This window comes from Amyelois transitella, chromosome 27 (assembly GCF_032362555.1).
Source record: "Amyelois transitella isolate CPQ chromosome 27, ilAmyTran1.1, whole genome shotgun sequence".
Lineage (NCBI taxonomy): Eukaryota > Metazoa > Arthropoda > Insecta > Lepidoptera > Pyralidae > Amyelois > Amyelois transitella.
In genome coordinates, this window is record NC_083530.1 from 1,422,534 (window position 1) to 1,449,913 (window position 27,380).

The 27,380-nt window shown below is 37.2% G+C and overlaps 4 protein-coding genes across 6 annotated transcripts in view; 2 read left to right on the forward strand and 2 right to left on the reverse strand.

The window, feature by feature from the left end:
* The first annotated feature begins 461 nt into the window (after nucleotides 1-461).
* On the forward strand, nucleotides 462-14,252 carry LOC106142163 (ADP-ribosylation factor-like protein 13B). The gene is made up of 8 exons (XM_060952025.1): nucleotides 462-929; nucleotides 2,170-2,269; nucleotides 2,718-3,147; nucleotides 4,058-4,201; nucleotides 5,776-5,938; nucleotides 8,808-8,942; nucleotides 12,152-12,276; nucleotides 13,097-14,252. Exons 1-7 carry the CDS (start codon nucleotides 578-580, stop codon nucleotides 12,265-12,267), a joined length of 1,440 nt encoding a protein of 479 aa, XP_060808008.1. The 5' UTR covers nucleotides 462-577; the 3' UTR covers nucleotides 12,268-12,276; nucleotides 13,097-14,252.
* Nucleotides 9,530-11,539, reverse strand: LOC106142164 (arrestin domain-containing protein 5). 3 transcript variants are annotated; one of them, XM_013343832.2, is made up of 2 exons: nucleotides 11,414-11,539; nucleotides 9,530-10,721 (listed from the first exon to the last, which is right to left on the reverse strand). In XM_013343832.2, the coding sequence occupies exon 2, from the start codon at nucleotides 10,593-10,595 to the stop codon at nucleotides 9,564-9,566; it is 1,032 nt and encodes a 343-aa protein (XP_013199286.2). In that variant the 5' UTR covers nucleotides 10,596-10,721; nucleotides 11,414-11,539; the 3' UTR covers nucleotides 9,530-9,563. The 3 variants fall into 3 exon arrangements, with proteins under 3 accessions (XP_013199286.2, XP_060808009.1, XP_013199287.2); XM_060952026.1 differs by having other exon boundaries at nucleotides 11,344-11,475; XM_013343833.2 differs by lacking the exon at nucleotides 11,414-11,539 and adding an exon at nucleotides 11,042-11,267.
* A 337-nt stretch (nucleotides 14,253-14,589) lies between the features above and the next one.
* LOC106142124 (tubulin-specific chaperone E) lies at nucleotides 14,590-20,591 on the reverse strand. Its single transcript, XM_060952076.1, has 7 exons — nucleotides 20,139-20,591; nucleotides 19,024-19,130; nucleotides 18,039-18,218; nucleotides 17,041-17,449; nucleotides 16,421-16,552; nucleotides 15,874-16,030; nucleotides 14,590-15,045 (listed from the first exon to the last, which is right to left on the reverse strand). Exons 1-7 carry the CDS (start codon nucleotides 20,484-20,486, stop codon nucleotides 14,732-14,734), a joined length of 1,647 nt encoding a protein of 548 aa, XP_060808059.1. The 5' UTR covers nucleotides 20,487-20,591; the 3' UTR covers nucleotides 14,590-14,731.
* A 418-nt stretch (nucleotides 20,592-21,009) lies between these two features.
* Nucleotides 21,010-27,380, forward strand: part of LOC106142152 (protein enabled) — a 64,356-nt gene continuing 57,985 nt past the window's right edge. Inside the window, exon 1 of the mRNA XM_060952024.1 lies at nucleotides 21,010-21,360. Coding sequence (XP_060808007.1) covers nucleotides 21,356-21,360 — 5 coding nt within the window. The 5' untranslated portion in view covers nucleotides 21,010-21,355. The remainder of the gene's footprint in view (nucleotides 21,361-27,380) is intronic.

A 27,380-nucleotide genomic window follows, 5' to 3' on the forward strand; every position in this document is an offset into this window, starting at 1 on the left:
ATCGAATACTTGACCTTATTTTTTAGGTTAACAAATGTTTGTCGTTAAAACACCTGTATTTACAGTACAAGTGTACACTGTAAATATCAACGATATCGTAAATGGTAGTCTTCATAAACGAATAAACAATAACATACGCTGAATTATTCGTTTGCATTTCAAAATATAATACATATTTTAAGCAGTTCTGCGTAAAACAGTCGTAATCTGTTAAAAAAAAATATATTTTCCAATATTTATGTCTGTATGTAGTACATAAAATATGTATATTGATAAACAAAATATTATGTTTATTCATGTAAATTAATAATTAAATATATGTATTTATAAATACGAATTAATTAAAAAAAAAACAAGATTTATAATAATAAATTTAAAACATAAATTAAAAAAAATAATTAACAAACCTATTTTAATACTGGCCACATCGTGGTGGCTTGCCATTGGCAACCGTTGTGTCAACAAAACTTTTTTGTTTACAAATGTCTAATGGCGACAAATTTGAAGTTTTATCGCGTTTGTACTGCAATATACTGCTCAATTTAGCTTTAATTAGCCTGTTTTGTGTGCAAAAACGATGGGGAATTGTTGGGCGGGATTATTTAAGCGACGGCGTGTTCGTCGTCACATAGTTTTAATCCTGATCGGTTTAGACAACGCTGGTAAAACACAAACGGTAAATAACTTGACTGGGGAGAAAGATGACAAGATTTTGCCAACTGTAGGTTTTAAGGCTGTTAATTTAATACACAAAGACACACCTGTGACTATATACGACTTGGGGGGAGGCCCACATTTCAGAGAAATATGGCATCAATATTACAGCGAAGTGCATGGTGTGATATTCGTCATAGATTCAAGTGATTTTTCGCGTTTGGATGAATGCAGGGAGGTTTTGGAAGAAGTTCTTTCCCATGACAAGATATCAGGTGAGTGTTCGTGTCAATATATTGCCATAGTAACCATTATTTTGTCGTTCATGTGTGACGAATTTGTTTGATCAGCTAACACATGCCCACTTGATTTTTTAATTAAATTTGTTGCGCAATGTGTTGATAAGGTGTAGAGTCTAAACCGTGGATAATTTTCTACTTGTGGGTGGCCAATACTCGTAGTTTGATACCAATTTTATTACATTTCCAATTCGATACTATTAAAAGTTTTTGAGGGTAGTTTTACAAATCAGTCATTTAAAAACTTTAACCACTTGGTAATAAGGTTCTTTTTTTAAAATAAATCTTATGGAAATTTTACAGGGTATTTTTTTGTGTACACCATTCTTAATTAATTTATTTATTTAAACTTCATTGCACAAAATACAAATGTATAGCACAATTGGCAGACTTAATGCTAGAAGCATTATCTACCAGTCAACCATTAGGTCTGACAGAGAACTTTATGTGGGGTCAAACTAAATAAATATATTAATACCTACACAGAATATAAAATAAAATAATTAAAATATATAATATACATACATACATAAAAACTATAATAAATAAACAATATACATAAAAAAAGTGGGTGCAGTGATCACCAAAATGAGTGAAAAGGCTTATTATTTTAAAGAACAAAAAAGAGATGTATTAATAAGTTAAATGTATAGCAGGATTTTTTTAAAAATATTAAATTAAGTATTATTTATTTATCTACTGGGTTGAGGTCAATCAAATAAATTATTGATTTATTATACCGGCACCTATAGAAAAAACAATAGGACCACTCCATCTCTTTCCCATGGATGTCGTAAAAGGCGACTAAGGGATAGGCTTATGAAATTGAGATTCTTCTTTTTCAGGCAAGAGACAGGTTGTCACTATTTGAATCACAATTTTATCATTAGGCATAAGAGCTGAACATGGCCTATCAGTCTTTTTAAGACCCGCAAAGGATATAGACATGATTATATGTATGTATCCTACTAATATTATAAATGCGAAAGTTGTGAGTATGTCAGGATGTCAGTATGGATGTTTGTTACTCTTTCAAGCAAAAACTACTGAACCGATTACGATGAAATTGGTTGGTATGTAGGTAGCTGAAGACCCAGAATAACATATAGGCTACTTTTTATCCCGGAGTACCCGCGGGATTGATAGGGTTTCCATGCGGACGAAGTAACGGGCGGCCTCTAGTGTATACATATATATATTTATCTATTTATTTCAGGCAAACCCGTTCTTGTGCTAGCCAATAAACAAGACAAGAACGGCGCTTTGGATGACATCGACGTGGTAGAGAAACTCAATATTGAACCTTTGGTCAACAAGTGAGTAATTATTAGTTATCTTTTGTTCTCATTCATTAAATTCTCATTAACATACGCAAACATATCACGTCTTTATCGCTTGCGGGGTAGACAGAGCCAGCAGTTTTGAAAAGATTGAAAAGCCTTGTTGATGTGTATGGCTTGCATACATATGGTCACGTCTATATCCCTTGCAGGGTAGACAAAGCCAACAGTCTTGAAAAGACTGAAGGCCACGCTCAGCTGTTTCGCTTAGTGATTGAATTGAGATTCAAATAGTGATAGGTTGCTAACCCATCGCCTAAAAAAGAATCCCAAGTTTGTAAGCCTATCCCTTAGTCGCCTTTTACGACATCCATGGGAAAAGAGATGGAGTGGTCCTATTCTTTTTTGTATTGGTGCCGGGAACCACACGGCACATGTATGTATGTATGGAATGTTTTTCATAAAAGTCACTATTTATTTTCAGATACAGATGTCCAACCTTAGTCGAATCCTACTCCGCATTCCCGCAGCCGAACAAGACGAGGTCGAAGGTCAAAATTGACCCCGGCCTGCGTAAAGGCTACCACTGGCTCTTGAACTACATAGTGCGACGTTACGGAGATATAAACTTGCGCGTGCAAACGGACATACATGCAGATTTGGAGCGACGCAAGCGCATGTTGAAAACGAAATCGTCTCAGACCAATACGGTTGACGAGATCGAGTCTCAAACTGGTTTTGAAAATCCCAATTTTGGCGTTGAAAAGGATTTGGACAAAGGTCTGATTGTGGTCAAGCCTATAGGGAAACCGAAGAGTGTAGACACGACTATGACTATAGATAGCGCTGAAACTGAGGATTCGAGTAATAAGCCCAAGTTGTCACCGCTATTTGGACGAGCTAGTAATAGTACGGTAAGGTTTTTTTTTTTAAACTACACGCATCTATACTAATATGTGTTTGAACGCGCTAATCTCAGGAACTACTCGGTCGAATTGAAAAATTATTTTTGTGAATGTGTGAAAAAAAACAGGCATGGCAGGGCAGGCATATTCATTCTTGAGGGCTTAAATAATGCCCAAAATAACTATTCCAAGCGGACGAAGTCGCGGGCGCAGCTAGTCTTATATATAAAATTCTCGTGTCACATTGTTCCGTCCGAAACGGCTTGACCGATTCTCATGAAATTTTAGTGAGTATATTGAGTAGGTCTGAGAATCGGCCAACATTTATTTTTCATACTCCTCAGTGATAAGGGTTGGCCACACTTAACATTTTTTTTTTATTAGAAATTTTTAAAATTAATTTATTCCTATGGCAATACAACTATTGCCGGGACAGCTAGTATCTAACATATACATAATTAAGTCATACAGATCTAACACTCTTGAAAAGACTGCAAGGCCATATTCAGCTGTACGGCTTTAATGATAGAATTGAGATTCAAATAGTGACAGGTTGCTAGCCTATAGCCCAAAAGTGGAATCCCAAGTTTATAAGCCTAGATCGCTAAGTCGCCTTTTACGACATAGTTTAGACTTAGTGATAGAATTGAGATTCGAATAGTGAAACAGGTTGCTAGCCCATCGCCTTAAAGAATAATCCCAAGTTTATAAGCCTATCCCTTAGTCGCCTATTACGGAAAGAGATGGAGCTGTCCTATTAATTTTTTTATATTGGTGCCGGGAACCACACCGCACTTTCATACCACACACGCATACATATAATCACGTCTATATCCCTTGCGGGGTAGACACAGCCAACAGCCTTGAAAAGACTGATAGCCCACATTGCATGGCACGTTCATGTTATAATTTTTTCCAGGTAACAGAGACCGTGAGGATAGAATTGGAGCCCAGAAGTGAATATAGGAAGCTCTCCCCTTTAGTGAAGACAAGGAATGGTGGTAACCATATAGATTTCCAAAACCGACCACAATCCAGTCCGAGTTACTCTAAGAAGATGAAGGTGAGCATTTGAAATTTTGTTTTTCTATTTTTCATTCTTCTTCCTCCCGGCTTTAGTCCCGGTCGCATCCTCTCACCGCTCTGGAGAGGAGCCCGGGGTGCGCCTTTGACCATGGACCCTGGATTGGGTGAGTCAGGTTTTCACACGAAGCGACTCCCGTCTGACCTCCGCAACCTTTGCAGGGGAACACATCCAGTTGACTGAATGTGCAGGTTTTCCACACGATGTTTTCCCTTACCGTAGGAACATCGGTTAGTATTCAAACTAATGTACCTATATTACGAAAATAGTGATTGATTACATGGCCGAGGTGGGATTTGAACCCATGCCTTTTTTTCGCCACACCGATTCGAGCGTTTATTTTATGTATATTAACGGCCTCTGTGGCTCAGCGGTAGTACGCTTGCCTGTAACACCGGAGGTCCCGGGTTCGAATCCCGGCCAGGGCATGATGAGAAAAGAACTTTTTCTGACTGTCCTGGGTCTTGGATGTTTATCTATATAAGTATTTATTATAAAATATAGTATCGTTGAGTTAGTATCTCGAACACAAGTCTCGAACTTACTTCGAGGCTAACTCAATCAGTGTAATTTGTCCCGTATATATTTATATTTATATCAATACCCTTAATATTTTAATATGTAGTAATTGTTGTTATAGCGGCATCGGTAATGCATAAATTTTAACTTTCTATCTGTTACGGTTTACGAGTTACAGTCTGGTGTACAGACAGACAAGTAATAGAGACCTTCTCGGCGCGGAACAAGTGTTTATAAATAAAATTGTAATAACAACTAGAGTGCCGTGTGATTCCCGGCACCTATAAAAAAAAAGGAATAGGACCACTCCATCTCGCTCGTGTGGATGTCGTAAAAGGCGACTAAGGGATCCGGGCTTATAAACTTGGGATCCTTCTTTCAGGCGATGAACTAGCAACCTGTCACTATTTGAATCTCAATTCTATCATTGAGCCAACCAGCTGAACGTGGCCTATCAGTGTTTTCAAGACTGTTGGCTCTGTCTACCCCGCAAGGGGTTATAGACGTGATCATATGTATGTATGTATGTATTCTATCATTACCTAAACCAAACTGCTGAACGTGGCCTATCAGTGTTTTCAAGACTGTTGGCTCTGTCTACCCCGCAAGGGATAAAGACGTGATCATATGTATGTATGTATGTATTCTATCATTAAACCAAATTGCTGAACGTGGCCTATCAGTCTTTTCAAGACTGTTGGTTATAAACGTGATTGTATGTAAGGATGTATGTAATGGTGTACTGGTGCCGTGTGGTTCCCGGCACCAATGAAAAAAGAATAGGACCACTCCATCTCTTTCCCATGGATGTCGTAAAAGGCGACTAAGGGATAGGCTTAAAAAATTGGGATTCTTTTTTTTAGGCGATGGGCTAGCAACCTGTCACTATTTGAATCTCAATTCTATCATAAAGCCAAATAGCTGAACGTGGCCATTCAGTCTTTTCAGGACTGTTGGCTCTGTCTACCCCGCAAGGGATATAGACGTGATTGTAAGTAAGTATGTATGTAACAAAGACTTTTATCAATTTCCAGTTGAGCCAAACGTCCCAATCTAGCGACCAATCGCAGAACTCGTCTATACAGGAGCACGCGGCGTGCCACGGCGACGGGAATCGAACGTGGGACACTGCGCCGGTCACACTGCGCGATAGCGACCTACTAGCCGCTAGTAAGGACATCGTTCTCAAAGAGAGAGGTGAGTTGACGAGATTTGTCGTCTTATGAGACACTGTAGTGGGCAAGACAATTTATTCACAAAGTGCTAGCACCTAGTTCCTAGCACTAGAGAGAGTTGAGTTATCAAGATTTGTCTTATGAGACACTGTAGTGGGCAAGATTTATTTACAAAGTGCTAGCACCTAGTTCCTAGTACTAGAGAGAGTTGAGTTATCAAGATTTGTCTTATGAGACACTGTACTGGGCAAGATTTATTTACAAAGTGCTAGCACCTAGTTCCTAGCACTAGAGAGAGGTGAGTTAACAAGACGTGTCTTATGAGACACTGTAGTGGGCAAGACAATTTATTTACAAAGTGCTAGCACCTAGTTCCTAGCACTAGAGAGAGGTGAGTTAACAAGACGTGTCTTATGAGACACTGTAGTGGGCAAGACAATTTATTTACAAAGTGCTAGCACCTAGTTCCTAGCACTAGAGAGAGGTGAGTTAACAAGACGTGTCTTATGAGACACTGTAGTGGGCAAGAGAATTTATTCACAAAGTGCTAGCACCTAGTTCCTAGCACTAGAGAGAGGTGAGTTAACAAGACGTGTCTTATGAGACACTGTAGTGGGCAAGAGAATTTATTCACAAAGTGCTAGCACCTAGTTCCTAGCACTAGAGAGAGGTGAGTTGACGAGATTTGTCTTATAAGACACTGTAGTGGGCAAGACAATTTATTAACAATGTGCTAACACCTAGTTCCTAGCACTAGAGAGAGGTGAATTAACAAGACGTGTCTTATGAGACACTGTAGTAAGCAAGACAATTTATTTACAAAGTGCTAGCACCTAGTTCCTAGCACTAGAGAGAGGTGAGTTAACAAGACGTGTCTTATGAGACACTGTACTGGGCAAGACACTTTGCGTACAGGATAAGTTAGACTAGATAAGTTTTTTTATAAAAGACACCAATTTAAGACAGGTAATTAGAAACAAGATAATTGCTTATATGACATACCTACAGGATGAAATATTTACTCATAAGACATATGTCTATATCTATCTAGCATATGGGCCGTGTGGTTCCTAGCACAAAACAACACAGAAACAAGATACGTAGCATGAGATGCTATGTGTCTTTTAAGCAATTACTGACTCATATTTGACAAATGTGCCATATGCTAGATAGTCTTATGAGACACTGTACTGGGCAAGACAATTTGCGTACGGGACAAGTTAGACTAGATTTCCATTCTTTATAAAAGACGCCAATTTAAGACAGTTAATTAGAAACAAGATAATTGCTTATAAGACACACAGGATGAAATAATAACTCATAAGACAAATGTCTATATCTATCTAGCATTTGGGCCGTGATGATATGTTTTATAAAACACATAGCATCTCTGACTTATATCTGACATATGTGCCATAATAATATGCTAGATAGATGTGTGGTTCCTAGCACTAGAGAGAGGTGAGTTAACAAGACATGTCTTATAAGACACGGTACTGGGCAAGACAATTTGCGTACAGGACAAGTTGGACTGGATATGTATTCCTTAAAAGACACTTATTTAAGACAGTTAATTAGACACAAGATAATTGCTTATAAGATACACAGGATGAAATAATGACTCATAAGACATTAGTCTATATCTATCTAGCATATGGGCCGTGTGGTTCCTAGCACAACACAGAAACAAGATAATTGCTTATAAGACACATAGCATCATATCTGACATATGTGCCATATGCTAGATAGATGTGTGGTTCCTAGCACAAGAGAGAGGTGAGTTAACAAAACATGTCTTATGAGACACTGTACTGGGCAAGACACTTTGCGTACAGGATAAGTTAGACTGGATAAGTTTTTTTATAAAAGAAACCAATATAAGACAGTTAATTAGAAACAAGATATTTGCTTATAAGATACACAGGATGAAATAATGACTCATAAGACATATGTCTATAACTATCTAGCATATGGTCCGTGTAGTTCCTAGCACAACACAGAAACAAGATATTTGCTTATAAGACACATAGCATATCTGACATATGTCCCATATGCTAGATAGATGTGTGGTTTCTAGCACTAGAGAGAGGTGAGTTAACAATACATGTCTTATGAGACACTGTACTGGGCAAGACAATTTGCGTACAAGTTAGACTGGATAAGTTTTTTTATAAAAGACACCAATATAAGACAGTTTATTAAAAACTGTATGTATTCTCCCGTCCACATTCTATTCTAAGTATAATTTAATATTGTGAAGTTGACGTTGTTAAAGAAAATGCTGCAGTGCAGTTTGTTACTGCTTCTTCTGCACTGACGCCTTGGAAGCGGCAGTAAACTTAGTTTTTAAGTAATTTATTTGACGTCAACCAAGTTGTTAAACCATACGACAATTATTAAGCGATATAATAGTATCCTATAATAATGAATAAAAAATTTTGAATTTTGAAACAAGATGCTTATAAGACTTATGATATGTCTTATAAGACACATAGCATGAAATACTGACTCATATCTATCTATCATATGGGCCGTATGGTTCGTAGCACCAATTAAAAAAATAGGACTACTCCGTCTCATTCTCATGGATGCCATGAAAGGCGACTAAGGGATAGGCTTATAAACATGGGATTCTTCTTTTAGGCGATGGACTAGCAACTTGTCATTATTTGAATCACAATTCCAAACAGCTGAACGTGGCTTCAACAGTCTTTTCAAGACTGTTGACTCTGTCCACCCCGATATGATAATATATGATATGTCTTATAAGACACATAGCATGAAATACTGACTCATAAGACAAAGGTCTATATATATCTATCATATGTAAGTATAGACGTGTTGACATATAAGTACGTATTCCCGATTCGGACTTGTATCTCCACTTTCAGACTACACAAGCAAGTCGGTGTCTTCGTGCGTGACTCTGTCCACCCCGGCGCTGGTTCGTCCCGCGTCCGCGTCGCAATTATTGCGGAGACAACTAGAACTTTCCGCGAGGCACAAGCGAAGACTCAGTCTGAGATGTAAGTCTTTAGTCTTTAAGAGTCTTTATATATACCTATACGGGACAAATGACACAGATTGAGTTAGCCTCGAAGTGAGTTCGAGACTTGTGTTACGAGATACTAACGCAACGATACATATTTTGTGATGTCGTAAAAGGCGACTAAGGGATAGGATTGTTAACTTCGTATTCTTCTTGCACGCGATGGGCTAGCAAACTGTCACTATTTGAATCTTAATTCTATCATTGAGCCTAACAGCTAAACGTGGCCTGTCAGTCTTTTCAAGATTGTTGGCTCTGTCTATCCCGCAAGGGATAAAGACGTGATTATATGTATCTACTTATATGTTTTACCTCAAACTTGACGTTAGAAAACTTATACGGCTTATATGCTTATGTCTCTAGAGAGGAGCCCGGGGTGCGCCTTTGACCATGGACCCTGGATTGGGTCAGTCAGAGTCAGGTTTTTACACGAAGCGACTCCCGTCTGACCTCCGCAACCTTTGCAAGGGGAACCCCTTATTCATGGTCATTCATCCACATCCAGTTGCCTGAATGTGTAGATATTTACTCACTCCATATTTTCCCTTAGTCATTAAAACAAAGTTTTTAATCTGTTGTGTTCTTTATTATGATATAATCACTTTTCACTATAAAACTCTTCCTTGTTCGTCATTTCTCCCATTGCCACCCAATACGGAGGCGGGTTCTCATAATCCGATGGTGTATCTTCATTCACGTCATCAACTACATCTGAATCTCGAATTAAATCACCAATTTCTACCGGTATGTCTAATACTGCATTTATATGAGGAAAAGGTAATTGTACGGTAATTCGAACTGCGTAATTCCTAAATGCAATTTTTGAAAACACCAAAGTAGAAGCATCCGTGGGTAAGTTTATAACAATATCATGAATTTTCGTCTCATCACTTTTAATAGAACCAGTTTTTGTATCTGTATCGACGACATCTTTGTTAAATGTAACGTCTTTGGCGCTTGTCTTGAATTTATGAGTTTCTACAAGTTTAACTTCAATTCCTTTTATAATAACGTCAGTGTCGTTTGTCACTTCACAATCTAACTCAATTTTACCCCCAGTAGGTATAACAGATTTACGTATATTAGCTTTTAGGTCGACAATGTTTCTTTTACTCGAAAATAATTGAAATAGTTTCTTTTGCTCCCCGTAAATTGTAGGTTCGGTTGGCAAAGTAGGTTTCAACATTGACACTACAGTCAGTTCCTTCTTAAAACGCTTTGTGAATTGTAAAAATCCAGGTCGTTCGAATTTTATTCTTACGTAGTAAATGATGTCGCATCTAACTACGAAACTAGTGTTTCTCCCGCGGTAGTGAAACGAAGATGGTATGTTTTCGGGCAGTTGGAAATCAAATCTGGTTTGATACATGCCTATTTCGTGAGCTATGCCCTTCTCATTAGTGACAATAACATCGTCATCTATATACACTTCCTTTTCACTATATGTACTGTTGTTTTTCTCGTGTTGTTCCTCAACAATTAAATTACCTTGGCCTTTTAATGAGACTGTGATCTTGTCGAACACCGTAACTTCGTCTACGCCGTATTTAATTATTCCTTGTATAGAACTGCCAGCGGTATATACGCCATCAGGCGGTTTGAACAAATTGATCTGACAGAGAATACCCATGTCGTTTCACGATTTTAAATGAATTTTGTCACTTATTCTTCAATGTTTTCTTCATTAATTTGTCAATTCTGATTCGAATGATATCTTGACTTTGTATTTTTATTTATAATAACACTCTATGGTTGACTGGAAAAGATAACATTAACTATAAGTTTTATTGCACATAAAATAGAAATTATTTAAAAACTAATGGACCGAATTTGATGATATTTTAGCACGGAGACAAACAAAACCTTCAGGAGACTTAAATTTTTTGAAATTCCCACCAGAACGAACCCCGCGCAAAAAGCTAGTAACATAATAAAAATGTATTATCATATCACACTACATATCTTGACACTTCTCGATTATTTATCTATAACACTCTAGAATCTATGGCTTAACACACAACACTAAACTATTTTTAGAATGCGTTGCGTTGTTGAGTTAATCGATTGATGACGCACCAAAGCATTTCCGCGGAACATTGAGCAACAAAATGATCCAATCTGGGTTAAATTGTCATGTTAACATGGTCACGGAGGTCAGACGGGAGTCGCTTCGTGTAATTAACTGACTGTCTCAGGACCCTGGTGGGTATAGAAATGGAAGTCGCAACCGGGAGTTTGTCCCGACCAAGAGGCAGATAATTCTTCTGAACATATAAAAATATCCGTATTCAAATACTTTTTAACACTAAAACAGTTTTATAAGTGCGAGAACAATGAAAATACTAGCTGTATAATTTATTTTTAGTACACTTTATAACCTCAAACTTAACGCGTCTGTTTTGTTCTTTTTTTAAAAGTAAGTTTTTGGAATCAAAGTTTAAATCTCACTTTTTTTTTTAATAATTGAAAGCGAGTGTTGTGTTTAGAGTGTTTATCGAGTTTTTGCCTTTCGATAGTACGTCCGTCGTCACGATAGCGACTATGGTAACTGAATTACAAATGCGATAAACAATGGCTTACGTATGTATGTTTTGGCAACGGGACAATATAGCGTGTCGGACCGCGCCCCATTATGTAGATTTGTGTGATTGCTTATCAAAATTAAACATTGATGTGATAAGTCAACTACATACATACATATATAGTCTCGTCTACATCCCTTACGGGGTAGACAGAGCCAATAGTCTTGAAAGACGACAACCATGGGAAAGAGATGGAGCGTGGACCAATTCTTTTTCCTATTGCTGCCGAGAACCACACGGGTTTTTTAAAAATATATTTTAATACATTCATTCATATAATCACGTCTATATCCTTTGCGGGTTAGACAGAGCCAGCAGTCTTGAAAGACTGGCAGGCCACGTTCAGCCGTTAGGCCTTATGATAGAATTGAAATTCAAATAGTGACAAGTTTATTTATTTATTTAAACTTTATACACGTTAAATGTACATCAGGTGGACTTAATGCCACAAGGCATTCTCTGCCAGTCGAGCCTTTGGACAAAACTGAGATGCATGTACGGGTGGTGCTAAAACAAGTTGCTAGCTTATCGCCCATAAGAAGAATCTCAAGCTTAGAAGCCTTATATATATATTTTTTTTATGAATTAATATGTTATCTGGCAGACATGCAACGCAACAAAACGAGCCCCGAGCGGCTGTCGATGACTCTGTATGAGCCAAAAGCTCAACAGCGCCATCTTGATAAAGGGGACTTCTCACACGCCGCTACTATAAACTGAGGTGTATGGGTATGTCATGTCTTTTTTTTTTATCTAGGGACATTCATACATGTGATCACGTCTATGTCCCTTACGGGGAAGATAGGGCCGGCAGTCTTGAAAAGACTTACAGGCCGCGTTAAGCTGTTTGGCATAATTGTGATTCAAATAGTGGCAGGTTGGCAACCTGTCACTATTAAGCCCAACGCTTAAAAGAAGAATCCCGAGTTTATACGCCTATACTTTAGTCCACTTGATAGGCCACGTTCAGCTGTCTGGTTCAATGATAGAATTGAGATTCAAATAGTGACAGGTTGCTAGCCCATCGCCTAAAAGAAGAATCCCAAGTTTGTAAGTTCATGGGGCCGAAGCCATCATGAAGAGGTCCTTTGTTATCTTTTGTTCTAAAGCGAGATGGCTGCAGCTACGGAAATCTGTCCCTTGATGGACCATTAGGAAGTTATATTATTTAATACTAGCTTTGCCCGCGACTCCGTCCGCGTGAAATAGTTATTTTGGGCATCATTGAAGCCCTCAAGGGTGAATAATTTTCCCCGTTTTTTATATATTCAATTATTTCTCTGCTCCTTATAGTTGCAGCGTGATGTTATATAGCCTAAAGCCATCCTCGATAAATGGTCTATTCGACGCAAAAAGTATTTTTCAATTCGAACCAGTAGTTATTGAGATTAGCGCGTTCAAACATAAAAACTCTTTAACTTTATAATATTAGCATAGATAATTATTAGTAAGTAATCACTTAAGATTGAGTGATTCCAATGTGCCGGGATCAAGACATGACACATCATTAATAGCTTCCTTGATTAACCTTATATATTTACTTTTTCAGGTTTTTCAACGCGATTCAACACTAGTAGGAATTCACAATGAATATCTAGTTGATTAGTTTTTGTACGAATAAATACATAATTTGTTATTTTTGTAGAAATTTGTACGCCTCGTTCAGAGTTATAGAACTGTGATTAATTGATTGTATTATAATGTGGTCAAGTCAGATAATAAAATAAATAAATATATACGGGACAAATTACACACATTGAGTTAGCCTCGAAGTAATTTCGACACTTGACTTCGCGGGCGGCCTCTGGTAGATAATAAGAGAGGTTTGCACAACAAAGTACGTCCCTTCACACATCGTCGCCATTTTGAACCGCCCTCTGAAAAGATGATTCTCAGTCAGACCTGCATGTATGTTACTCCGCGATTATCTCGCGTTACGCTGAACCGCTTTTGATGTGGTTTACAGCAAAGTGTTTGTAACGCTTAGGAGAAGGATTAAGAAATTTAACCGACTTGGATAAAGGAGGAAATTGTTTGGTGGTGGTTCCCTTTTTTACAAAAGTTATGATTTTGGTTCAACTCATGGATTTTGGTTGATTGATTGATGAACTCTGAACGTCGCAGTACATTAATTAATGTACACACATTATAAATATTATCGTAGTTTATGTTCGGAAAATTTGAGTATTTTGTTTTGTGTAAATATTACTAGGAGACATTTTGAATACCATCCGATACGGGTTAGGTTCCCCTGCAAAGGTTGCGGAGGTCAGACGGGAGTCGCTTCGTGTAAAAACCTGACTCACCCAATCCAGGGTCCATGGTCAAAGGCGTACCTCGGGCTCCTCTCCAGAGAGGTGATGATGTGACCAGGTCAAACGCCGGATGAAAGAACATTTTGGTACACAGACCAGTTCATCCGGGTGAAATGTCAGGGGAATAGTAATTTTCACACGAAATTTTGCCGCTACTTATAAGATGTAAAGTTTACATGACAATACGTTTAATGCAAACGACATTGTTTATTAGTAAAAAAAAAGATAGTAAAATTGCTGCAATTTTTTTCAGTCCTAGATTTTAATAAATTGAAATTTCATAGTCATAATTTATAAGTCGTTGAAATTTATTGAGAGTTTAAACAGGGTATATAAATTAATATATTAGAATGTCTATAAATTAGTCTGAATTTTTGAAGAGTTTGGTAAATTGACTAAAATATTATGATTATTAATTGTATAACTCTTCGGAGATTGTAAACGAATTACAGAAATATTGAAGTATCTATACAAATAGTTTTGTATTTTGTCTACGTAAACAGATTTGGTAATAAAAACTTGATTATAAGATTTTTGTGTGTTTTCTTCAATCACATTCCCATCACTTTTATTAATGATTTTTTTTACGTAATAACCATAAAGTAGGTGATATTATTTGCCCACTATTTCTTATAGATATAGGACTGTTTTTTCTTTTTAAAATTTCATCTTCCCTTTATTTTTTAGCGACAAAAAAAACCCTAGTTATGTGAAAAAATACACAAAATAAAAATACATATAGGACTTTAATTTCAGAATAATAATATTGCAATTTAATATAAATAATTTAGACAACATTATTTACAAAGCTCAATTCGAAAACGCAAAACGCGCCAACCGTTCCAGTGTTGCCGTGTACGAAAACAAAATTATCTGAATTTCACCACAATTGTATCGCCGTTTTTTATAGAGAAATAACTGAGCTCCTTCATCAAATTGTCCAGCCATATCTCTGCACCTTTCATTTGTTCGTCGATGAGATATAATTTCGGGATTCCATTTTTTCCTTTGCCGAAGAATTTTTGCGCCAAAATCACTAGTTTCTGAACGATCATTGTCGATGGGAATTTCTTTTTGAACGATTTCCCCGTCTCGTCTTTGAGCGTAATTTCTAACAGTTGCGAAGTGAGTGTTGTTATTTTCGGCTGTTTCACAAGAAGACTGTCTTCTGGGATGCCGTATTCTGTGAAAAAAAAAATGAACATACATATAGTCACGTCTATATCACCTGCGGGTAGCCAGAGCCGACAGCCTTGACTGGAAGGCCACGTTCTGATCTACAACTGAATGATAGAACTGACATTCAAATAGTGACAGGTTGCTAGCCCATCATCTAAAAGAAGAATCCCAAGTTTATATAAAGAATTAAATTTATAAAATCAACCTATTTTCAAGACATTAAAAAACATATATTGTATTTTTGTTCATATTAATTAAAAATTAAATTAAATATTCAAATTTGTCACAGGATAAATAATTTATTTCTTACTAGAGGCCGCCCGCGACTTCGTCCGCATGGAAACCCTATCAATCTCCGAACTCCGGGATAAAAAGTAGCCTACTTATATGTTATTCTGGATCTTCAGCTACCTACATACCAAATTTCATCGTAATCGGTTCAGTAGTTTTTGCGTGAAAGTGTAACAAACATCCATACTGACAACATGACATACAACATACATATGGTCACGTCTATATCCCTTGCAGGGTAGACAGAGCCAACAGTCTGGAAAAGACTGAATGGCCACGTTCAGCTATTTGGCTTAATGACAGAATTGAGATTCGAATAGTGGCAGGTTGCTAGTCTATCGCCTAAAAAAGAATCCCAAGTTTGTGAGCCAATCCCTTGTCGCCTTTTACGACATCCATGGGAAAGAAATGGGAGTGGTTCTATTCTTTTTTGGTATTGGTTCCGGGAACCACACGGCACTTTATAATATAAGTAGGATTATATTTTAGGCTAATAAACCCCGGAGCGTTAATACAAATGCATTACACAAATTATCCTTACTCTGTATAAGTTCATCAAACCGACAATGCTCCAAATCGAATGCAATCTTCTTTGCAATATCGCTTTGTGCCATTTTCCATTCAGCTCCATATTGTTTCATATAGTCATACTCCGCCCCGCGGCGTTCCTCGCGTGTTATTACTGTGCCATTTAGTTCCTGAAAAATAAAAAGTGTAAACAACTTACATACATTAATAATCGTCACGTCTATATCCCTTGCGGGGCAGACAGAGGCCAAAAGTCTCGAAAAGACTGAAAGGGCCACGTTCAGCTGTTTGGCTTAATGATAAAATTGAGGACATCGCCTTAAATAAGAATCACATTAATATTAGTCACGTCTATATCCCTTGCGGGGTAGACAGAGCCAACAGTGTCGAAAAGACTTGAAAGGCCACGTTCAGCTGTTTCGCTTAATGATAAAATTGAGGACATCGCCTTAAAGCAGAATCACAAGTTTATAAGCCTATCCTTAGTTGATTATTACGAATTGATCTTACTCTTTTTTCTTTTTATTCGCGCCGGGAACCACACGGCACAAATTAATTACCTGTAGTGTTCCAATTTTAGCGATTATCAGTTGGGAACAATTATCGTAACTGTCCGTGTCCAAGATTGGATTCCGTAGAAAATAGAGTTTCTTTAGTGATTTCAACTTGTTCAGCTCGCTGATAGAACGCCACTGAAATGATAAAAAATAACGCCGGATTTACATTACGTAATTAGTGGGTTTTGAAATTTGATTAAACAAAAAAAATATGCGCGTAGTACGAAACTCAACTCCAGTTTCACAAAAGTAATGAATGCATGCATTGTAAAACTGAACGTTTGCATACATACGTACATATGGTCACGTTTATATCCCTTGCGGGGTAGACAGAGCCAACAGTCTTGAAAAAACTGATAGGCCGCGTTCAGCTGTTTGGCTTAGTAATAGAATTGAGATTCAAATAGTGACAGGTTGCTGGCCCATCGCATAAAAAAGAATCCAAGTTTGTAGGCCTATCCCTTAGTCGCCTTTTATGACATCCTTAGAAAAGAGATGGGAGTATGCCTATTCTTTTTTCTATTGGAGCCGGGCACCACACGGCACAAATAATTTGGCTCTGTCTACCCCGCAGGGAATAAAGACGGGACAATATGTACGTATGTATATATTTATGTACTCACATTATCAATCCGATTCCTATTCAAAAACAACACTTCCAGATTCTCAAACGCGTCCACTTCGCCACTAATGTCGTTGCCAAAATTAATATCGCTTATAACGCAATCGTTCAAACTCAAAGTCTTCAAATTCCTCATTTTGCCCAAATTCAACACTTCCTCGAATGTATCAATCGGATTCCCGTCCAGTCTTAGAATGGTCAACGTTCTCAATCCAGCCGGCGGTGTGATCTTCCTGATACGATTGTGGGCCGCTATCAGCTCGTTCAGTTTCGGGAACATATGGGATAGAGTGCATACATCTGACCATTCGTAATTGCACACAGATATGTTGAGTTTTTGCAGGTTGGAAAAGTTTATGGACAGCTGTGATAGTGCTTCCTCGGGCATGTCGATAGACATGCGATTTTTGCTGGAAAAAAAAGGGAACAAGTATTATAATTTATATATTATATTTATAAGTAAATATTATAATTTATATTTATAAGTTACACCGATTTATGTACCTGTGATGGTGTCTTAATCTATTTTTACTTATACATACATACATATATACTTGCCGTGTGGTTCCCAGCACCAATAAAAAAATAATAAGAACACTGCATCTCGTTCCCATGGATGTCGTAAAAGGCGACTAAGGGATAGGCTTGTAAACTTGGGATTCTCTTTTTAGGCGATGGGCTAGCAACCTGTCACTATTTGAATCTCAATTCCATCATAAATCCAAACAGCTGAGCGTGGCCAATCAGTCTTTTCAAGACTGTTGGCTCTGTCTACCCCGCAAAGGATATAGACGTGATTATATGTATGTATGCATACATACATACGTACGTACACGTCTATAGTTTAGTGATAGAATTGATATTCAAAAGCGAAGGAAGTAGTGCAGAGATAGTGGCAAGTGGAAAGACTAAGTCTCTGCCTACCCCACCGGGAAAGATCCGTGATTTTATGAATGTAAGTATCTTCTTTTCATCAACTAGTTGCCAAACTAATCTCACCTCACATCCAGTTCAGAAAGGTTTGGCAGTTGTGCTGAGAGTTGTATCACCTCGCGCCAGTTGCTAAAAAGATTGCGAGACACGTCGAGACTCCTCACGTTGGGGCTCAGGGTGGAAACGTCACCAGCCCTGGAGACGTTCTGATCGTGGACGCACACTTCTTGGAGGCGGTCGAATTTTCTAGAACACAATACATGACCGAGGTGGGATTCGAACCTGTGCCTTTATGCGCATCACGCATTTTAAATTGGCACCTTACCGATTCTACCACTATGCTCTAAGGGAACCTAACCCACCTATACTAATATTATAAAGATGAATAGTTTAGTTTGTTTGAATGCGCTAATCTCAGGAACTTGTGGCACGAATTGAAAAATTATTTTGTGTTGTATAGACCATTTGTCGAGGAAGGCTTTAGGCTATATATTATCGCGCTGCAACTTTTAGGAGCGAAGATATAATGGAAAATGTGAAAAAAAAACGGTCATCCTTGAGGGCTTCAATGATGCCCAAAATAACTATTCCACGCGGACAAAAGTAAAGATTATTCTATAAAGTATTAAATGAACAATATTGTCATAAATATGGCCGAAAATAACTATTCCACGCGGACGAAGTCACGGGCACAGCTAGTATTATAAACCGATGTTTGCAGTTAAAAAATCGACATTGGATATCTATCAAGACCATTAGAAGACTAAAATGTAATTTTAAGTATTTCTGTCTTTATGTTTTTACTCGCATGACGTTAAAACTATTGTTCTGATTTGAATGCGGTTTTCACAGATGTATAAGATTTGTTCCACATAAAAAAATGGTATAATTCCACAATTGACAGCATTTCAAATCTCTTACATAGTTTATAAGTTAGGTTTTTACACAACCCATATTGATTAACAGTGACGGCTGGACTAGATGAATGTGCCCGTTCCTTTAGTCACCGTCATGACAATGTGATGGAGTGGTAAAGTGACACTACACTCACTGTTTCTGATGGATCTTCTCAAAGCCAACCATTTCGATGAACGGAGCGCCCATCTCTCTCTTCCACTCATTGATCACTGTTCTGCGGTGGGCCGCTACAGTTTCATCCTGGAATGAAACATAATATATGTAAAAACTCACTAACTTTTTTGTATTGGTGCTGTGTGGTTCCTGGCACCAATACAAAAAAGAATAGGACCACTCCATCTCTTTCCCATGGATGTAGAAAAAGGCTACTTAAGGGTAGGCTTATAAACTTGGGATTCTTCTTTTAGGCGATGGGCTAGCAACCTGTCACTATTTGAATCTAAATTCTATCATTAAGCCAAATAGCTGAACATGGCCATTTAGTCTTTTCAAGGCTGTTGGCTCTGTCTACCCTGCAAGGGATATAGACTATAGATAGTATAATCATGTCCACGGAGTCGTCCTATTCTTTTTTCTATTGGTGCTGGTAACCACACAGCACAAATAAATTGAATAAATTCACTTGTATCAGGAATAAGTTTATAAATTAAGGATTATTCATTTAGGCAATGGGCTAGCAACCTGTCATTATTTGCATTTCAATTCCAACATAAATAAATAGAAATAAAGCTGAACATGGCCTTAAGTCTTTTTAAGACTGTTGACTGTCTTTCTTTTTCAGGGAAAAGGATATAGATGTGATTATACATATGTATGTATGAGGAATTTACTTAAAATTTCAGTCTGTTTCATGCAAAAAGGTAGGTATATGTGTGTGAAATGTTTGTAAACCGTCATTTAGCCTTTGTACAAAAAGAACAGCAATTCAGAATTCAGAATGATGGGTAGGTGGCTTACTACATAATGGTAGATATATGGTAGTAAGACATACAAGCTTTACTTTACTAGGCTAGAGATCAAGCCCAGAATTAGCAGTATGACAGTCCGTCACTCTAGTTATTAAAGAAACTAATTTGTGGTTTGAATGCGTATTTGTAACCATAGGCTCTTAAAATCACTTTAGATCATTACAACTTTATTGTAAACAATGACAACATTGATGACAAAAATCACATTCTAAAACCTTGCAGTATGACTCATAGATGGGCCCACTCATCAACTAAGCTTGGACAAAAATTGCAGATTTACCTCCCTATCTCCATAATATTTGCGAATAGCTTCAGCACAGGTTTTGAATGGAGATATCTTGTTCGGACGCACGAAAGATCCTGCACCAGGCTTTGAAGTCTTGAAGTACTGCACATCATCCACTGACCCGTCATGCTTGCCCCTAGCAGGGTCATCCCATTCTACACCGTACCACACCCCCTTGTAGCCCTGCACTTCGCCAATATACTTCACAGTACCAAAATCATCACCACACTTCACCCTACTACCAATATGAACGTTAAACTCATTTTCTTCTGTGCCATTATGGCTTTCCATGGAACCGTTGCAAAATTTTGGTATCAAGTTTACAGGCATTGCGCCCACCATTATTTTCGCGTTTTCAAAAAAGGAACCCTTCGCGAACACAAAAACAGGCCGTCTTGTTCCCAAAAATTTATTTCACAACTGTCAAAGTGTCAACAAACATCCAAACAATGGCGCAATGTTGTCATACCTACTCAATCTAAAAAGGTCATCTACCTACGTCATTTTTTTCGTAAAACTATCTCTTTATTAAATTCAATTTTTGTTTAAACTGTTGCTATGTGTTATATTATGAATTTTTAACGCTAAATAAGAAATATTTATTTTATTTTAGTATTTTCACTTTAACAAATCAGTATGGTCAATGTTGCCATTATTAAGCAAATACCTTAATAAAAATTTCTCACAACCTCAAGAGATGGCGTTAGCAGTTATAAATTTGGTGATTGGTGGAGCGGAATATTAACCGACTAAATTGAAAACTCAAAAACAAGGACGAAACATAATAGACGTTCCAAATCGCACACAATACTACGCTATTCCGTTTACATACCAGAAGATTTTGATGATGAACATATTGTTACCGTAGACTTAAATAAGAAATAGTAAAGTTTAGACTGTGAATCGGAACGGTCTGTCTACGTTCGCCCCGGTCAATGATCTATTTATTTTCATTCGTTGTCTCGGCGCGGTGCTTGCGGTGCTCGTGTCCTCTCACTCACAGCCTACTTTCCGAATTTGGGAAAAGGGACGAAATAGTGTTTTTTGACAAAAATGGCTACCCTACGAAGTGTCTCAGATGTGTACGCTAGTCGATAATACGGAAATGTCCGCTTATGTCTGTGAAAATATGCATTTTATAAGTGAAAAATTGTTGTGTGCTGTGCTTTAAATGCTAAGGATTGATCTCGAGAAAGGATACGGACGTCAAAATGAGGTAAGTACACTCGAGTTCATCGTACTAGCTTTGCTAAGCAAAACAAATAAATAATTACTCTTTTAATGGTGCACGCGTCGATCTATTTTTGTTCCGAGATTATTTATTGCATCGCTAAGCATCTGTTTTGCTCCCCATAGTGTTTTTACCGTCTGTAATAAACGTAAACATTATGCTAGGCGGACGTTTCAGTTCATCGATTATTTGATTATGATCGCAATTACCTTGATTTATGAATGACAATGAGATAAAAAGTAATGTAAATATGCCGCTCAATGCTTCTTTACATTTGTATGGTAATAAAAATGTAAAATTCCGCGTAGATATTGATTTTTTCGCGGCGTTAAATATTCGTCCCCCACGTTGATTTCCAAGTTTATTTTAGTGGTAAAAGTAATTCCCTAAGCTATTTAGGCACGACCTTGTACGTTCTAATATTAATTTATTGAAATTGCCGCAAACTCACATCTGTGGGGACATTTAGTCATTCTACTTAGAATGGGGTGACCACCCTTAGGTACCTATGAGGTCATTTATTTGATCCAATTCGCCAAATGGATTGAGTAATATCTACCCTTGTATAGTGGTAATATGCTATTTTGCCTTTAATCCCCTTAACTGTTTACCTTGATAAACTTTATCACATGTTTGGTAGCTGATAAGATTATTAATCTGTGATGAGTAATTAATACTATAGTAATAGTTATTTCACCCAGGATTTGATCCTAGTTTATTACATATATATTATATTTATTTATAACTAGGGATTAAAAAATAATAATTCTATAGTTGGCGGTATCACAAACAAATATAAGTACTTAATGCAAAAATGCACCACATGGGTAGTCTTACAGTTGATAAGTTTATTAGGACCAAAAATCTCAGCATTTATTCTGGTCAGACTAAAAAGACCTTCGGGAGTAACGTAGACTGTGATCTGGAATTCTCTCCCTACGTCTCTCCTTCCAGATACATACAACTTGGGAATTTCCAAAGCAAGACTAAATAGGCTTTATTAGAGCTTGCATGCACCAACTTAGGCCTCATTTCACTTACCACCAGCCAGATTGTGGTCATACACGCTCAAATCTTTCATAAAAAGAAGTAATATAAATATTCCCACGAAGAAAGGGGAAAAAATTATCAATATGAACATAATAATATTCTACAGAAAGCTTTCCTACTAATTGTTGTCTTAGTCACTCATTTTTCTAAGAATATATTGTCATACCCATATGATTAAGTTATAATGAATATTATATAGGTCAAATACCACATTTAATACCGCTCCCAGACTGACTCATGTATATATTCGGTACCACCCAATATGTAAATATGAGTCCAATATAAATATAATCCATTTCTTTAGGTACCTAAATAAATGTTAACAATTTAGAAAAATTATTGATTAAAAAAATATGTTTACTTAGGCATATAATCACGTCTTTACCCCAGCCGGGGTAGGCAGAGCCAGCACTCTAAAAGACTGAAAGGCCAAGTTCTTATTAGTCAGGTATGCAACTGTAAATATGTACATTGCCAGATCTTTTAGGACCAATTATGGATAGATAATTATAGGTTTTTTAACCTTCAAAAAAAGGTGGTTCTCAGTTTGATCTGTATACATGTATGTATGTTTGTTTATGATGATAACCTTGCTGGACAGATTTTGAAATGGATTTCAGGAAAATGTTTGTTGGAAGAGGTTTTAGAAAATTAACCGAATTAAAAAAAATATTTGAATATTGATTGGAGGCGGGTTCCTATTACTGAAACTTTAATTAAAAATTAATAATCTTCAAGAGGTGCACTCCCAATGAGTTTGCAGACACAGCAAACGTGATTATTTTTAAAAGTTTGAATATGGATTATTGTACCAACAGAACCCTTCGTGCAAGAGTCCAACTCGCACTTGGCCAGTATTTTTTTTTAATCCTGTTAATAAGGCTCCGTTGCCCTAATAACAGGGTTAAAAAAATACTGTCTTGACGAGAGTCACTTCGTATAATATACCACCTGACTATTTTACTCGCGGATCGTCAGTCTTAACGTCGGTAAAGAAGAATATACATACATACATACATATAGTCACGTCTATATCCCTTACGGGGTAGACAGAGCCAATAGTCCCGAAAAGACTGAATGGCCACGTTCAGCTGCTCGGCTTAATGATGGAATTGAGATCCAAATAGTGACAGGTTGCTAGCCCATCGCCTAAAAGAAGGATCGCAATTTTATAAGCCTATCCCTTAGTCGCCTTTTACGACATCCATGGGAAAGAGATGGAGCGGTCCTATTCTTTTTTGTATTGGTGCCGGGAACCACACGGCACTAATACAGCAGTAGGCAGAAGAATATAAACGTACAAAAATCATTTTCACGCGGAGAGACTACATCTTTTCACTAAACACGTGCCCTGCATACTCTTTCATACATAAACCCAGGCACGTGCCGGCGAAAAGTCTGCGCGAGAGTACCCTAAACCGACGAGCTAACATGAAGACAGTCATGAATGAAAAAAAAATTATATCTACACCAAAATTTTGTAAATTACTTAACTTTTCGAAAACTACACTGTTAATTTGCGTCAATATTTTTACAAATTATTTATAAATTAGTTTTAGACTCATTATAAGTGAATTATTGTATTCTTTATGAGTCAATAAATATCTATAAACCGGAATGCGGATGAAGCGAAAGATGTATGCGAAGAACGCAGTAATGAGAAGGAACCCTGTTTTTACGTAATAACTATTTGACCAAACCCAAAAAGTGTCATTTTTCATAAACAAAACACCATAACTGTTTGTCCCATCCCATCCCGTGCGCTGTCAAAACATAATTAAACTGCTTCCGGTGAACGCCGGAAGTACAATTTGTGACAATTAACGTGTTTAATATAACGCGGCAAAAAAGAGTTTTCATAGCAGCTAGCGTCGTTTTAATAGGAATGGTCACTCTTATACACGGACAGTATAGACTTCATTCCGAGGCATATACAAAGATCACGTTCTTATAGGTCTTAGAAAACTTAAAGTAACCTAAATAGTCAAACTAGTTATAAAGTTGGTATTCTTCTTTTAGGCGACATGCTAGCGACCTGTCACTATTTGAATCTCAATTTTATCATTGAGCCAAACAGCTGAACGTGCGTATCAGTCTTAAGACTGTTGGCTCTGTCTACTCCGTATATGTTTGTATGTATATACATATTATATGTATGTATGTATGTATGTACGTATTAAGTAAGTATGCAAAGATCGTGTCAAGTGGGAAGATGCAGTCTCTGCCTACCCCTCCGGGAATGGAGCGTGATATTATAAGTATGTAGGTATATGTAAAAATGAAAGTGCACATTTTGCTGGGTGGCTTAGTGACGGGAATCTCATCGCCATAATAGAATCTTAAGTTTAGACATTCTCTTGAAGACTTTTAGAATGTTAAATTTTGTTGTTTTTTACTGTATTTGTAATTCTGTCTGTATTTTTGACTGTTTGTGCCACAATAAATGAAAAAAAAAAAGTTAGTCATGCCCCACGGAGTTGTCTGGTAAGTTAGAAAAGGACCAATAAATAGCACGGCATATTATGTGATTGTTTTCTTGACTGATTGAAGCATGTCCGCAATATAATTTCAAGTCCAATTCACTCCCCAAACAAGTTTACTCGATGACGTGTCTCGTAAATTTTAAACTGACTTTAACTGCAGAAGTTCCAGAAAGTTCGACTGGAATATATATATATTAGACAGTTGCGGTGAAACTACTGAATAATGTATCAGTTTGCACTAATGACTTCCTCGGATGCGAGCCAATAATACGGATTTATGGTTGATACTGGTGCTACGTGATTTGTACTTATTAGACGAAAAAAATACGCTCAATGTCCGGAATTCTATATAATCCGTTAAATTATTTTTTTAAATTTTGCTACTCGTAGTGAATTTCGGGAGTTAAAAGTTCGTTGATATGTCGGGAATAATTTCATTTCAAATGTTTAATGTAAATAGGTGTCAAATGTTTTTGTCCAAGCGAGTAACTCGCTTCAGAATCATTTGAGACCGAACTTGAACGATATTCCAGCTTCTTTATTTAAACAGATGCCTTTAATACTGGCCGTTAGTAAACTGTAAAAAAAATGCTAATGAAACTGTTAATTATGTAATTGAGGAGAATTTAATTACTCGTTCCTAACTTAACAATGATAACTGAGGCGAATTTCGACCACTGAATTCGAAAAATAAAATTTAGAATTGACCAACGAAAACAAATCGAATCAAGCCATTGGCTTTTCGGTGCGCCGCCATCGTCGGTTTCAAAAATAGAACTGCACAATTGCACATTCTTTATTTGAATTCCTCTTGAAACTAACATGGGAGGGAATTTCGTTAACGTATTCGCAAAATAATCGTTTAATGTTGGCTGTTTAGCACATAATAACCACTGTTTCTTGTTAACATACACGTTAGCGTCTAGTCGGATGTGTTAACGGGTTGACGGGCTGTGTAAACAAAGCCCCAGATGCTGTATCTGAAGCTATCGGCTCGTTGGAAATATAAGTACCTGATGTATACAGATTATTCATGTAACGATTGGTGTCGTGTGGTTCCCGGCACCAATAGAAAAAAATAACAGGACCTAACTCTCAACTCTTTGCCATAGATGTAGTAAAAGGCGACTAAGGGATAGGCGTATAAACTTGGGATTCTTCTTTTAGGCGCTGGGCTAGCAACCTGTCACTATTTGAATCATAATTCTGTCATTAAGCCAAACAGCTGACCTCGGTCACGTGTCACCAATAGAAAAAAATAATAGGACCACTCTCAACTCTTTCCCATGGATGTCGTAAAAGGCGACTAAGAGATAGCCACCTGTCTCTATTTGAATCTCAATTCTATCATTAAGCCAAATAGCTGAACGTGGTCATTCAGTCTTTTCGAGACTGTTGGCTCTGTCTACCCCGCGAGGGATATAGACGTGATTATATGAATGTATATGTATATATATATATATATATATGTATAATATACGTGTCTGAAAATAACCGAGATGACTAACTTGAACGCGTTTACGAACTGATTCATCGGAATCAGAACACAAAGGGACGTAGATGTGGGGAATGTTGGCTTCCACTGTTTATAGTAAGTACATACATACATATGGTCACGTCTATGTCCCTTGCGGGGTAGACAGAGCCAACAGTCTTGAAAAGACAGAATAGACACGTTCAGCTATTTGGCTTAATGATAGAATTGAGATTCAAATAGTGACAGCTTGCTAGCCCATCGCCTAAAAGAAGAATCTCAAGTTTATAAGCCTACCCCTTAGTCGCCTTTTACGACATCCAAAGTTTATAAGTAGGACCAAGCCTAACACATCTGTGAAAACCGCATTTAAATAGAAGCAATAGTTGTCGGGTTTTGCGAGTACAAACATACATACACACACAGACAGACAGAAATTCTAAAAATTATATATTAAATTTCATGTAATCGCTGTTGGTTTCTAAAAATTAAATAAAAATAATTGTTGTCGCCGAAATGGATATACATACATACCATGATATCCCATCGAGGCGCGAACAATAAGAGTTAGTCATGGCTTATCCAAATTTAGTTAATTATAATCGTAATATTCGTCAATGCAAATTGGCTAAGTTCACTTTTCTTATCTATACTAATATTATAAAGCAGAATAAATAAAATAAATATATACGGGACAAATTACACAGATTGAGTTAGCCTCGAAGTAAGTTCGAGACTTGTGTTACGAGATACTAACTCAACGATACTATATTTTATAATAAATACTTATTAACTATTATTGATAAACATCCAAGACCCAGGCCAATCAGAAAAAGTTCTTTTCTCATCATGCCCTGGCCGGGATTTGAACCCGGGACCCCCGGTGTCACAGACAAGCTTACTACCGCTGCGCCACAGAGGCCGTCGAGTGAAGAGTTTGCTTGTTTGTTTGAACGCGCTAATCTCAGGAAGTACTGGTTCGAATTGATAAATTATTT